Below are 13,627 nucleotides of genomic sequence, written 5' to 3'. Positions count from 1 at the left end.
AGGGCAGGCAGGGGGTGGACCAGGGCGCAGAGATGCTCAACCGGACTGAGATGACCGCTCTGGAGTCTAGGACAGCCCTGATCTGACGAGGAAGCTCGACGTCCTGCTCCCACCGCCAGTCCAGGCTCTGGACTCGCCCGCCCCAGGTATGCACCAGGCCCCCTGCAAGCAGACACACGTCTGGGGAAGGGCAGAAGGGCCAGCAGAGCTCAGGTTCACGCCGGACAGACAAGGCTGGGGCCAGAGGCCTGGCCGAGGAACCTTCATCACGAGCCCAGCCCAAAGGGATGTGAAAGGAACAGTTCTAGTGCTTCCGGACAGATGAGGGAGAAAATTACCTTGGGGTGAAGGGCCGCCCCGGCCTCCTGACAGCTCCCCCCGGACACCCAGCAGGCCGGGCCAGTCAAGCCCGTGAGGCCGGATCCCACCTCCCCACCAGCACCTGTGCCCTTGAGGCCACACCAGCCCGGAGCCTGCAGCCTCCCGCTCCGTCTTCCGCTCCGTCTCCTGCTCTGTCTCCCGCCCCACCCAGCCCATCAGCCCAGCTGGTCCACCCGGGGCCGGCACCGACGTGCCCACCGTGCTCTCCAGCAGCCGTCCACCGTCCTCCCCGGCGGCCCCGCCCTCGCCCCCTAACGATAAGGTCCTTTAATGCGGCCACACATGCTGTCCTTAAACATCTGAAACATTTCATTAAATGTCTACACGGGGAAGAATTTCTGGCCTACTGTAAGGGCTGGAACTGCTGTGTCATTCTCTTAAGCACAGACCATGGAATAAAAATCCACAGCTTCAAGTGTGCCGTCTTGTCTGGGCCCAGGGACACCCACTCCACTGTGAGAGCCAATCTCTAGCTGCATCTGGGAAGAGACCAGTGTTTGAGTTCAGAGGGCGTGAGGACAGCCCTGCCCAGGGAGGGTGGCACCGCCCCTCGAGGGCCCAGTCGGAGAGAAACGCAGGTGATGAGAGACCCGCACACTCCACCTGAGCTGAACGTCCACCCTCCCGCCCTCGGACCCCTGCCTCCAGCTCTTGAGCCTTTGGACCGGCTCCCTGCACGTCCACTGGTGGACAACGGCACACGGGATGCCCCAGTCTCCACGACCCCAAGAGGCCCCCGCGTTAAACGTCCTCAGACGTGTCTGTGTCCTCCGGGTCCTGCGTCTCTGGGGAGCCTGGTGCTCCACAAGACTGCACACCCCCCAGCTCTTTAAACAAGAAACACGGGCGTAAAAAGCCTCTTGGCTGGGAATGTGGCACTGTTACTGCTCTCCTTGAATGGACATTTCTACTCATTTCCCTAGAACTCACCTTAGTGTAAAAACATCTACATTTAAATATGTTTCATCGACTTCCCTGACGTGCTGCTCTGTGAGAAATATGTGACTAGAAGACCTGAAGTATTAAAATCCTCCTTCAAGATTGAGGTTTTTTAAAAATTATTGGCACGGAGCTGGTTAAAAGTAAATACATTAGATTCTGATAAATATTACACTGAAAAGGTAAAACTCTTTCGGAAACACAGCATTTAGAACATGGGGACGATGCTCGTTCACAGCGCCTCATTAGAAGCAATCTGCTTGTCCCGATGTTCGGCGGCCCAAGGCCCCGGGAGGCAGTGCGGTCAAGGGGAAGCTGGGGTGAGAGCCAGACGTCCCCCGCCCCTCAGTGACAGAGGTTGGTCTTGAGGAGGACGCGGAGAGGCTGGCCCCCCCGGCAGGTTGGTCCCAGAGCTCGAAGCCAGAGACAAGACCGTGTCTGGGCAGCCCCAGGAGGCTTGCACGAGGGCCAGCAGGCCCGGGACCACGGCCCTGACTGTCCCTCTGCCCCTGGCACTTTCCAGGTCTGGGTTAAAGCACCTCCCTCCTCCAAGAGCCCCCACCCCCGGTTCTGCGCCCCACAGAGACCTCTCCCACCCCACTCAGGCACATCTCCCAAGCGCCCTTCTCCCCTGCCGCCTGCTCACTGCCCTGGGGCAGTGCCGGACACCTGCTGGACGGACAGGTGCGTGGGAGTGAGCTCCTGCCTCAGGACCAAGGCTTTCCTGCCTTCAAGGGCAGGCAGAACATTCCTGAAGCTCCAGAGGTTACGTCACTTGCCAAGGTCACGCAGCCAGCAAACAGCAAGGCCAGGAGAAATCCAAGGTCACCGAGCCCCAGCCGTTTTCCCCACCCCCGCTACCAGAGGTCTTAGCCGCCTCCTGATGGCAAAACAGCCCGGAACGTCACCACGTGTCTGGGCCAGAAGCTCAGAGGCCGAGGCTCACAGCCCACACAGGCCCTGCTGCCTCCCTGGGCTCCTCCCCCAGCGCCCCCCGGACTTGCATGCGGCCACGTTGGGGATCCCCAGTGGGGAGCGGGGAACAGCCCTGTGGGCCGGCTGGACCCTGATCTGGCCAAGTGAGGACCACGTGCCGGCTGCTTTACCCTGAGCCCTGGGCCTCCCCACCTATAAAATGTACAGAACCAACACACACAGGGTCACCGTGAGACCCGGACAGGGGGTCAGGTGCCAGAGGACGGCATGAATGAAGCCCTGGCGGACGCAGGGTCAACACCAGCCGCATCCCCCGCAGGAGGACCGGAGACACCAAACCCTTTGGAAGAAAACGGCCCTTGGCTCCGGGGGCCCCTCAGGGGTCCCACAAATGCCCCCATAGGAGACCCCTCGAGAGCCCTCGCAGAAGGTGCCCCGCCACATGAAGGTGCCGGCGTGGGGCTCGCAGCCCCAGCTCCCCACCCACCTCGAGAGGCTGGGCTGGGGGCCCAGTCGGTCCCCTGGGGGTGCTCCCAGGGTCACCCCTAAGCCTGCTTTCCGGCCATCGTGTGCAGCTCTGGTTCTGACATTGGTCCCGCCCACAAGCCCGGCCGTGTGCAGTCGGTGCTCAAACAGCCGCCTTCGGGGTGGGACCCCTTCACGGTGCTCAAGGGCGAGGCTGGGAACAGCCGGGACACCCCCACACACACACAAGCCGCACTTTCCTCTTGCTCTGCTGAGGATCTAGGCTACCTCGCCTGGTTGCATCTTGGGAGGGGACAGCTGGTTCACGCGTGTCCTTCAGAAAAAGCAACAGTTGCTAAGAGTGGGGCAAACAAAGACGCGCTTTGACTCCGGGAACAGCTGTGGGGAGGACACACCGTGTCCATCAGCTGCTCGCCCCTGATTTTCATGCCATCGGAAATGGAGCGCTTTAACTCTTTGGCGCCCTGGGGTCTCTCTGCCCTGGTAACATCCTGGGTTCCTTGTGGCTCAACTGTGGACCCGGGTCCGTGCACGTGGCAAGGCTGAGCCAGCAGGGCTGGGGAGCAGGGGTCAGGGGGTCAGCCGGGCCCGGGGGTCGGGAGCTGCCCTCCCCTCCAGGGGCAGGCAGACGTGGCCTCAGAGGGCCTCATGTGATCAGGGACCCTCATCTCAGGCACGTGGACGGGGCCAGGCAGCCGCCTCCCCACCTGACAAATGGGGCAGGCGGCCTGCGTCTGCAGAGACGGGACAGGCCCCAGGCAGGCGGTGATCCCACACTCGGCTCAGGTCCTCCCTCTGCAGTGAGCAGGACTCAGGAGTGGGGCCAGCACCCTGGGGTCCCTCGGTCCAGGGCCCGTGTCGCCACTGTGGGGGTCCCGGGGCCAGCTCCCCAGCAGGGGCACTCCTCAGGGCCCCTCCTTTCCAGACAGAAGACCGCACTCCCCACCTCTCTGGACCTTAGTGACCGTGGCCGGCAGGCACCTCAAATCACGTTAGGGGCGACCATCAGGAGACGTCAACAGTGACCCAGCAGGTGTGCGAAGGCCTTTCCGCCGCGTCCTGGGGACCTCTCGCTGCCAGACTGCAGCAGCTTTAAGTCATGACGGCGCCGGATGGGGGAGACCACGGGTGAGGCCAATGGAAGGTTCTGGGGCCAGCGGTGCAGTCACGGCGGGAAGCAGGTCAGCCGGGCGGCCTTGCTGCACCCGTGGCCCGAATCCCTGCCTCTCCCAGGCCGCAGGGGCCGTGGGTAGCCTGCTCACCCTACCCGGGGCCCATCTTGCTGCTGGCGCGGCCCTAACAAGACGCGCCCATGATGCCCGCAGTCTGGCTCAGAGCACTCCAGGACGCGGGCGCCAGAGCCCTGGGCCTCAGCCCCCATGGAGCGCGGCCCCCATGCGCTGGGCCACGCGGCCCGGACATACTAGCCTGGAGGCGTCCTCAGCCCAGAGTGGCCTCACGTGTTAAAGCCATCAAGCAGCTGCTCGGATGAGGTCCTGCCCCCTCTGAGACACCAGCCTTGTTTTTCAGTTTTGGTTTTTAGCGTCGCCTGACTGGGAGGCAGCGAAGCCGGAGCTGGAGCCAGGCTGGGGGGGGGCGGGGGGCAGAGAAGCAGAGCCCGCCCCGAGCTGCGCTGCCTGGCAACGCAGCTGCCTGCATGTTTTTCCCATCACCTGGGGGCCGGGCCGGTCTGCGGACAAACAGGCTGCGAGATACGCAGGTGGGCGGGAGACAGACAGCTGCGTGGCCGGGAGCGCAGACGGAGGCCGGCCTTGATGAGAGCTACAGACAGCGCGGCCACGCCCCGGTCAGAGGCTCGTCCGGCCATCTGGGGGCTCCAGGGACAATGAGGCCCCCACCTGGGGCCTGACACAGAGCCGCAGCCGGACCCCTGCCCCCAGCGCGAGGACATGGGGCTCCCTGGTTCCCTCTGGTGCTCCCAAGACCCAGCAGGGCAGGGCCAGCTCCCTGCACCCCCACGGCCCCAGGACAGCGGGCCCCCTGATCACAGGGCAGCGCCTGGGCCGCCACCTTCCTCCCGTCACAGGCATGTGACCATGCGAACTGTCACCCAGGAGGGGGTGGGACGCAGGCTGCAGAGCCCCCAAGGGGCCAGGACCAGCTCTAGTGGGTGCTGCGGTTTGACCAAACGACATGCTCCTTCTCTTAGAGGGAAGACGGCTCACGGCCCCCCGCTCTCCCAGCAGGTGGACCTGCAGACCAGCTAGACTGGCTGGCAGAGCCACGATGCCCGGCCCGCGACCGTGGGGTGGCCTGTGTCACCTCTGAGGTCAGCGGGAGGGCTGCAGGGCAGCACACTGCTCCCCCCGGGGTCTGTCTGCGGGGACGTGCGGGGGCTCTCCACCCAAGGAGGCAGAGGGAGCAGCAGGCCGCCTGCTCATCAGGCTCGCCAGACGCTCTGCATGCTTGGGGGTACGGGCGGCACGCACCAGGCCGTGGCGAGCACAGACGGAGCCGCGAAGCCCCACGTCCACCAAGCTGGGAACAGCAAAGATGCTGGGCACCACATGAGGAGCCAGCATGAGGAAGGTCAGGAGACAGCCCTCCCCACCTGCACCCCCTGGACCTGCTTCCTGAGCTGTCGACTGTTCTCCTCGAGGCCGCTGTGGCCAGAAACGGGGGCATGCGGGCTCCGATCTGGAAAGTGAGTTTTCCTCTGAGCAAAACAAAAGATCTGAAGCAGACACGCCCTGTGGAAAGCTTTCTTTCCACGCCAGCCTCGCAAAGAGGAATTTTAATCCAACCATCTGCTTCCTCCACTTCTTGTCCACCTGGCTCTTGGATGCAGAAGAGTCAGAGGCAGAGGGAGCCTCGTGGCTCTGGAAACTTAGGGTCAAGGGCAAAGGACCCCCCCAGATGCTTCCTGGACACATGCTGCCAGAAACTGCCTGGAGAGGGAGTCCCGCTCAGCTGCCTTGGCCTTAAGCTAAGACCTCGCTCCATCAGCCGCTGCCTGGGGCTGGCAGGGCCGTGAAAGGGCAGGACCTGCTGAGAAGCCTTGCAATTCTGAGCCCAAACCCTTCTGTTCTGGGCATAAGAGTCCAGGCCGCGGACCTGCTCAGCAGCTTCCAGGGAAGCCAGTGAGCTGCGCCCAGGTGTCAGCAGTTTTCAGAGAAATGACGCCCTCTCATCTCAAACGTGGTATCAGGCCATCGCAACTGGGGTGCCCAGCACCGGGAAGGCTACTCAGGGGAGGGAGAGGGGGTCAGGGGGTGACTGTGCGGTGTCCCCCACGTCCACCTTCCATGGGTCTGTGAGGAACTGCAGAGCAGAGTGAGAGGGCAGTCCAGGACACCAGGGAGGACTGAGCGCGGGCGGTCCTGGAGAGGAGCACTGGCCCTCCAGCCCCGCCTGCCCCACGGGCTTCTGCAGACCGAGCCTCTCCAACGCCAACCTCCCGCCCGCCCCAGGAAGCAGCCTCGTCCCCATGCTGGGGGCCAGGAGGGGCCAACCCCAACCTCAGATCTCCTGGACATGCCTACGGCCTTCCTGGGTGACTGGCCAGCACAATGTACCACAAGCCTGAAAACCCAGCCTGGCACCTGGCCAGTGCCGCCACACCGCTCTGGGAGCCGGCCCTGCAGAAGACCACTCCTCAGTCTCCACCCCTAATGCAGGAGAGACGTCCCAGCGACCTCGGTCTCCTCCGAGGCCCCTAACACAGGAGAGACGTCCCAGCGGCCTTGGTAAGGGCAGTGGTTGACAAACCGACCACCCCTCAGTAGAGCGACAGGCCCACAACCACCAGACAGGGGTCACAGGGGAGGCCCCCAGGCCCGCGTCTCAGAAGATGCGTGTGTGCCATCCGGCTCCACACAACATGCTCACAGACAGCAGCCTGCAGGGACCACCCCAGACTGCAGCAGGTGGTCACTGTGGGGAGGGGGTCGCAAAGAGGCCTTCTCAGGATTTTCCTGGTGCCACAGTGGGTAAGCTTCTGCCTGCTGATGCAGGGGACACGGGTTCAGTCCCTGGTTCGGGAAGAGTCCATGTTCCACGGACAACTGACCCGTGGACCAAGATCCCGAGCTCCGCACCAGGGGGAAGCCATAGCAGTGAGAAGCCCGAATGCTCAGCCACGAGGACCCCTCTCGGTGCAACTAGGGGAAAACCTGTGCGCAGCACAAAGACCCAGTACAACCACAGATGAATAAATAAAATCAGCTTTTCAAAAGCTGCCATTGTGAAAAAACAAAGAGTTCTTCTCCCTTCATTCTGTTCGCCATGTGTACATCCTACATGGACTGTTCTCAAAATGTGCTCAATGAGGCTAATGAATCAGTTTGCTGAGAATGGGGGGAAAATGAATTTTTTTAGAAAAACCAAATTTCCAGACATCATTTACTCTTTGATCCACATTGAGAAGTTTATCTTAAATAGGCAAATACTTTCAACGAGCCTCTGAGGACAGGCATGTCATCCAAACACTGAGTGTCCTAAAAAACGCAGGAGCCAGGGAAGGAAAGCAGCCTCGTGACGCGGCCCGGAGCATGCAGGGCAGATGCTGCGCTCCTCATGGGCGTGAGGCTCCACCGGGGCGTCCTCCCGCTCCGCCCAGGTTCAGCTGTGGCACAGAGTCAGCCCTGAAGGACTGCACCCAATGCCCCAAGGGCCCTCTCACCCGGGCGGCAGGGCACAAAACATTCCAGCTTTCCCTATTACTCACATGGTCTCAATTCTCAGGCAAAGCACCCCAGCGCCTTCAGACCTGGACCACTCCCTGAAGTAACCTGCATCCCCACCCCGCATGCACCTCCTGGGGTAACCCGCACCCCCACCCTCCATCCACCCCCTGGGGAAACCTATACCCCACATCCACCCTCTGGGGTAACCTACACCCCACGTCCACCCTCTGAGGTAACCTGCACCCCTCTCCCCACGTCCACCCCCTGTGGTAACCTGCACCCTCGCCCCATATCCACCCTCTGGGGTAACCTACACCCCACATCCACCCCCTGGGGTAACCCACACCCTCGCCCCACGTCCACCCCCTGCAGTAACCCACACTCTCGCCCCATGTCCACCTCCTGCGGTAACCCACACCCTCGCCCCATGTCCACCCCCTGCGGTAACCCACACTCTCGCCCCATGTCCACCCCCTGCGGTAACCCACACCCTCGCCCCATGTCCACCCCCTGCGGTAACCCGCACCCTCGCCCCACGTCCGCCCCAAGGCCCTTCCAGTCAGTGCTGCCCATCACCCAGCTCAGTCACCCTCCTTCAGGACCCCGTGCTGCGTGCACAGATGTGCTTCCACGCGCGCCCCCAGAAGGCAGCGCGTTCGGCCCTCTGCAAGCAGACAAGGTGTCTTTCTGTGACAAGGCCGGCCTACAGGCACTTCCGATCCTGACCCAGATTTGGGAGGCAGCCCAGGTGCACACAGCGCTTCATTTCCGGAGGCCACCCCCACCCCCTGAGCCTGTGCTCCCAAAGCTGACCCACGTGTCGTGGAGCGGGCGTCCCGCCAGCCCCCAACTCCTACCTCCGCTCATTGTCGTCCAGGTGAGAGAAGAGCACGTTCTTGGAGATGGCCTTGGCCAGCGCCGTCATGGTCTTGTAGTCCTTGGGGATGACCTGGGGGGAGGCCAGGCGAAGTCAGACCTGCGACATCCCAGGGCCTGAACCTGCCAGCCTCTCCGGGTACCAGCCTCTCCGGGTACCTGCTAGACCCCAAGAAATGTTGCTGCCCAGCCTGCAAGATGTGTCTACCAGTGATGGTAGACAGAAAACTTGAAATGCTAGCTGAGCATCACAACTTTTTTAAATTTAAAAAGTAAAGAATAGAGAAGGAGCTGAGAGTGACCCAGAGTTGGCCTAAGTGTCACCGTGAACTCAGGGTCTTGGTGGACAGGCGCTGGGGGCCGCCAGAGCTTCTAAAAGACACTACAGACCTCTTGGCCCCTGGATTACCATGCCTTTTAAAATTTTCTTTCTTTCTTTGGCTTTTCTTCAGGTAGTAAGTACTTACTGAAATATTTGAAAACTGGGGGAACAAAAGATAACGTGACCCAAGGCTGGCTCCACACTTCCAGCTGGTGATGGAGGGGGCGGGTAGGGGTCTGGACCCAGTTGGCCAAAATGTGGGTAAAAAGCCATCCCCATGCCCACCGGGACCAGCCCGCGGCGCTCACGATGTGCTCCGTTGGTGACCAGCACCAGCATCTCCAACGCCAAGGTTCTTCCCTTAAAAGACACCAAGAGGAACTTCCCCCGTGGCCCAAAGCTTAAGAACCCGCCTCACAATGCGGGGGACGTGGGTTTGATCCCTGGTCAGGAGATTAACGTCCCACATGCCAAGGAGCAGCTGAATCCTGGAGCACAGCTGCTGTCCGTGCGTGGCAGCTAAGACCTGAGGCAGCTCAATAAAGAAACGTTGTCTTAAAAAAGGACACCGAGGGGGAGGCTGACTGTGCCGTGACACAGCCCCGCCTCATGCTCAGCTGCCCCTCACTTTCTTCCAGGCTGGGGTAGGGGGGACGTCAGGACCCCCCAGGTGGGCGCACTATGTCTGAACCCACGGAACCCTTGTAAAAGGAGACCCCTGGGGGGCAGGACGGAGCCTCCTGAAAAGCCGCCTCAGGTCCAACCACTGTATAGCAGGTCAGACCTGCAATACTGAAGGCACCCCGCCCTCCTGCCACACCCAGGGTTGCCCCGGAGCACCCCCACCAGCTTCCCAGGGGCTGAACCCACACATCCATCCCCCCTCCTCAGCCCCTACCCGAGCCACACACAGGCGACCACTCCTCAGCCCCTCTGGTTGGGGACAGGTCCTCGGAGGAGGGCTGGCCAGTTACTCTGCAGAGCGTCCCTCCCTCTGGGTGTGTCTGGGGAACTCCGCGTTAGACATGAGTCCTGGGTTTCAGGAGAAAGGCCACAGGAGTGAAGTGTCCTGGTGGGCTTCTCAACTGCACTTTCACTGGTTTTATTCCCTGATAATATGGGAGGGCTGGGGGCAGGTGTGGTCACATGCAGACAGAGGTTCAGTTTTGTGAGATGGAAGCATCCTGGAGATGACGGTGATGACCGTGGCATGACAGTGGCTGAAGTGCTGTGGCCACTCTGTCCCCAGATCCCTATGTCGAAGCCCAAGGACCACGGCCTAGGGAGGGTCCCCAGGTTACAGGGTTCGGTGATGGGGCTTCGGGAGGGGGATGGCATCGGGGGAGGTTGTGGGGGCGGGGTCCCCAGGATGTGATCGGTGCCCTTGTAAGTCAAGACCCCGAGAGCTTGCTCCACACACGGCCCCCCAACTCGACCTGAAAACACGTGCAAAGGTGACGACTGTCTGGGGACCCGGGAAGAGGGTCCTCACCAGGAACCCACTCTGCCGGCACCTTGGTCTGGGACCCTGAGCCCCCAAGTTGTGACAGTACATGTCTTCTGTGTAAGCCCCCAGCCTCTTGTCATAGCGGCAGGAACAAACACAGGTGGTAAACCTTATGTTACTCACATTTTCCTAATTTTTGAAAAATTTTAATGGCCATAAACTATTTTTTAAAAAATTTTAAAAAGCAAAGCTAGCTGTAGAAATGCATAAGATGGACTGACAAGTCCAAGGGGGCCTTGGGGGCCACGTGGCCACCAGCGCTGTCTCACCAGCCAGGCCCCTGACAAGGTAGAGGGGAGCCCTGCTCAGCGGGAGAGGAAGGGAGGTTGATGGCCAGAGTGATGGCCAGATGGCGGGCTCCCTCCAGACAGCTCCGAGGTCAGGGTCCAGCCTGCAGGATGAAGCCAGGAGGACAGGAAAGCGTGGCCACAGACCCGGGGCTCCTCCCCCACACCCCACAACCTGGGTGGACCCACACTATCCCCAGCCTATCGGCGTCAAGAACCATGGGCGGCAGGGGCCCACGGGAGCTCAGATAAGTGCGGCGCGAGGCTCAGGCTCAGCGGGGACCACAGGACCGCCCCCTCCGCCCCCCACCCAGGGAGGTCGGCCAGCTCCGGGCTGTGGGCGGGGCGTGGGCGGGGCGGAGCACGCAGGGGGCCAGTCCAGGCCCACCTTCCGCACGTAGGACACCGCGTCCTCCTCCGTGTACACCTCGGCGCTCACGCCGCCGCGCCGGTGCCGGGCCTTCACCACCGGATTGGGCGGCAACGGAGACACATCCTCGTCCTGCAAGTCCGACTGCGAGGCCGACTTCTGCTGAGCCAGAATCTGTCTGTTTTCTTCCTGGGGGGCAGGGGGGCAACAGGGAGGGGTGAGAGGAGAGGCCGTCGTGGCAGAACCCCAGAGTCGTTCAGGAGGCCGTGGGGTCCCGGGAAGGCAGGGGACCCTGAGCACCCTGGCCAGGCTCCTGTCCCGGACCCCACCGCCACCCCCCGCCCTCCAGCGCCCTAGGGGTGCCCTGTGCTGACCCCGGCCCCCCCCCAGGACTCCCAGCCCACAGCTCTGCCGGCCATAGCACCCTGGCTCCGGGAGGCTTTCTGCTCATTCACACTTTGAGCAACGTGTCCTGGAACCAAATTCGAGTCAACCCAAGCCCCCAGCAAGCACGTGGGGCGCCCCCAGGCCCCAGGCTTCACCCTGAGGGCAGCGGTGCCCGCGCTCTGCTCCCTGAGGCGCAGGAGACAGGAGTTGGGTGCTTAACAGGGAGACAGACCCAAAAGCTACTGCTTTTTAAAAGCCAGGTTTACACACAGAGGCCCCCAAATCCAAAACGTGCAAAGGGACGTGGAGGTCTCCCATGGCCAACCCCACAGCCCCACAGCCCCAGAGCAACCTGGTGACCAGCTGGTCCCCAGATGGAGACGGGGCTTCCCAGCACATGGCCCGGGGCGGTCACAGCAGCACAGGCTGAGCAGCACGGCTGACTCCACACAACTCTGCATCTACAGAGACCCCGAGGACAGACGCTTTACTCACGCCACCGAACATGGTGTTCATCCAAAACCCAGTGTCCGCAAGGCTGGGCGGCAGCCCCAGTGCCTTGTGGGTAAGAGGGCTTCCCCGAAGGGCAGCCCTGGACACACCAGCACCATGAGGCTCCAGAACTGCCTTCCAAGGTCATGCCTTGCTGCTCTCCTGTTACCATGACGACAGCCTTCCCATCCTCCCTGAGACTGGCATCAGTATTTCCCCGGAGCCAGGAGTCCCTGGGTTATGTGCCACCACTGCTGTTTACTGGGTGAGAGATGAATGCCAACGCACGAGAAATGTGCTGCTGTTCCATCGCTAAGTCATGTGCAACTCTCTCACAACCCGCTAGGCTCCTCTGTCCACAGGATGTCCCAGGCAAGAAAACTGGAGTGGGTTGCCATTTCCTTCTCCAGGGGATCTTTCCAGCCCAGGGATCAAACCCAAGTTTCCTGCATTGGCAGGCAGATTCTTTACCACGGAGCCACCAGGGAAATATCATTTTCATTAGCTCTACTCAACATTAAGATTGTGGGTAAGGGCTTCCCTGGTGGTCCAGTGGTGAAGAACCCACCTGCCAAAGCAGGGGCCGTGGGTTCAATCCCTGGTCCGGGATGACCCCACGTGCCTCGGGGCAACTAAACCCGGGCACCGCGACTACTGAGGTCACACTCTGCAACGAGAAGCTGCAGCTGGAGAGCAGCCCCTGACGCCACGACCAGGGCAAGCCCACCTGCAGCGGCCAGAAATGAACTAGAAACTGTTGGTAAGACCGTCCCGCGTTTACAGAAGTCATCACAAATGTCACCGACTGCTCCTGTAAACCATGAATTTTGACTAGAAATGTCAGCTGCATCTCAAGTGAGACACTCTGGGGCTTTGCTCTGAGAAATTATTAAAGACCAGAACAAGGGAATTCCCTGGGGTTCAGTGGTTAGGACCCCACGCTACCACTGCTGAGGGCCCAGGTTTGATCCCTGTTCGGGGGAACTAAGATCCCACAAGCCACGTGGCCGAAAAGAAAAAACAGTAGTCAGGCAGAAGTGAGTCGGTGGGACCCTGAAGCGACACCATGTAAAGGCCCCCAGGGTGCAGTGCAGACTGCCTAGAGTGACTCCCGGCTCTGCCGGCACCCAGAAGAGAGGAGTCAGCAGAGGTGCCCAGCCACCGCAGGACGTCCACAGAGTCCCGCCATGCAGAAGTGATCAGGCTCCGTGGTGGTGGTGACCCGGGACAGAGAGGTGGGAGCAGGTCAGGAGGAAATGACCCCAGGCTTCCTGCAGAAGCGAGGGGCCCGAGAGGTGATTGAGCAAATGAGGGGACTTTGCTTCGATTGAAGTGAAACTCACACAACATAAAATTAACAGCCCATTGTCTTAAAAGTGTGCAATTCTGTGGCCTTCGGGGCATTCATAACGTTATACAAACATGACTAGCACCGAGATCCAGGTATCTCATCACCACCAAACACCTGGCAGACCCCTGCACCCTCCACCCAGGCCTGGCACTCACTAGCCCACCTGCCATGTCCGTGGACATGCCCCTTCTGGACGTTTCACGGGAGCAGTCCCATGGTGCGTGTCCATCCATGCCGGGCCCTCCTTCTCTGATGGTCTCCAAGGTACACATGTTGCTGAGGTGCCAGCTCACCCCTCCTTTCCATAGCTGAGTCCAACTCCATCCTATCACATCTCGATGGCCCGTTCATGGCTGGTCGACAGGGACTGGGTCCACCCCTCGACTGCCATGGGTGTTGAGTGTGCGGGCGTGTGTCTCAGCACTGTGTGCCGTTCCTGGGGACACCCCTGGGCATCACGCTCGGCTCAGTGAAGAACCTCTGAGCTGTCTCCACTGGCCGCCCCGTTCCACACTCCCAGCAGCAGTGCAATCCCCAGGCACCCTTGCCACTTTCTGTGTTTTGGTTGGTTTCGATCTGGTTGACCTGAGTGGGTTTGGGACACACTGACTTCACGATAATGGAGAGACCTGGCCTTGGGAGTGGCC

General features: G+C 61.2%; 1 protein-coding gene across 2 annotated transcripts in view; it reads right to left on the bottom strand.

The window, feature by feature from the left end:
- The window catches only part of PRKAR1B (protein kinase cAMP-dependent type I regulatory subunit beta), a 73,120-nt gene that overhangs the window by 45,021 nt on the left and 14,472 nt on the right, over positions 1-13,627 (bottom strand). For both annotated transcript variants that reach the window (XM_061152331.1, XM_061152333.1), the window contains exons 3-4: positions 10,769-10,939; positions 8,246-8,337 (exon numbers count right to left, since the gene is read on the bottom strand). In XM_061152331.1, the coding sequence (XP_061008314.1) occupies positions 8,246-8,337; positions 10,769-10,939 (263 nt within the window). The remainder of the gene's footprint in view (positions 1-8,245; positions 8,338-10,768; positions 10,940-13,627) is intronic.

This window comes from Dama dama, chromosome 10 (genome assembly GCF_033118175.1).
Source record: "Dama dama isolate Ldn47 chromosome 10, ASM3311817v1, whole genome shotgun sequence".
In the NCBI taxonomy this organism is placed as follows: Eukaryota; Metazoa; Chordata; class Mammalia; order Artiodactyla; family Cervidae; genus Dama; species Dama dama.
The sequence above is the reverse complement of the archived record's forward strand: the minus strand, read 5'-3'. Positions and strand labels throughout refer to the sequence as shown.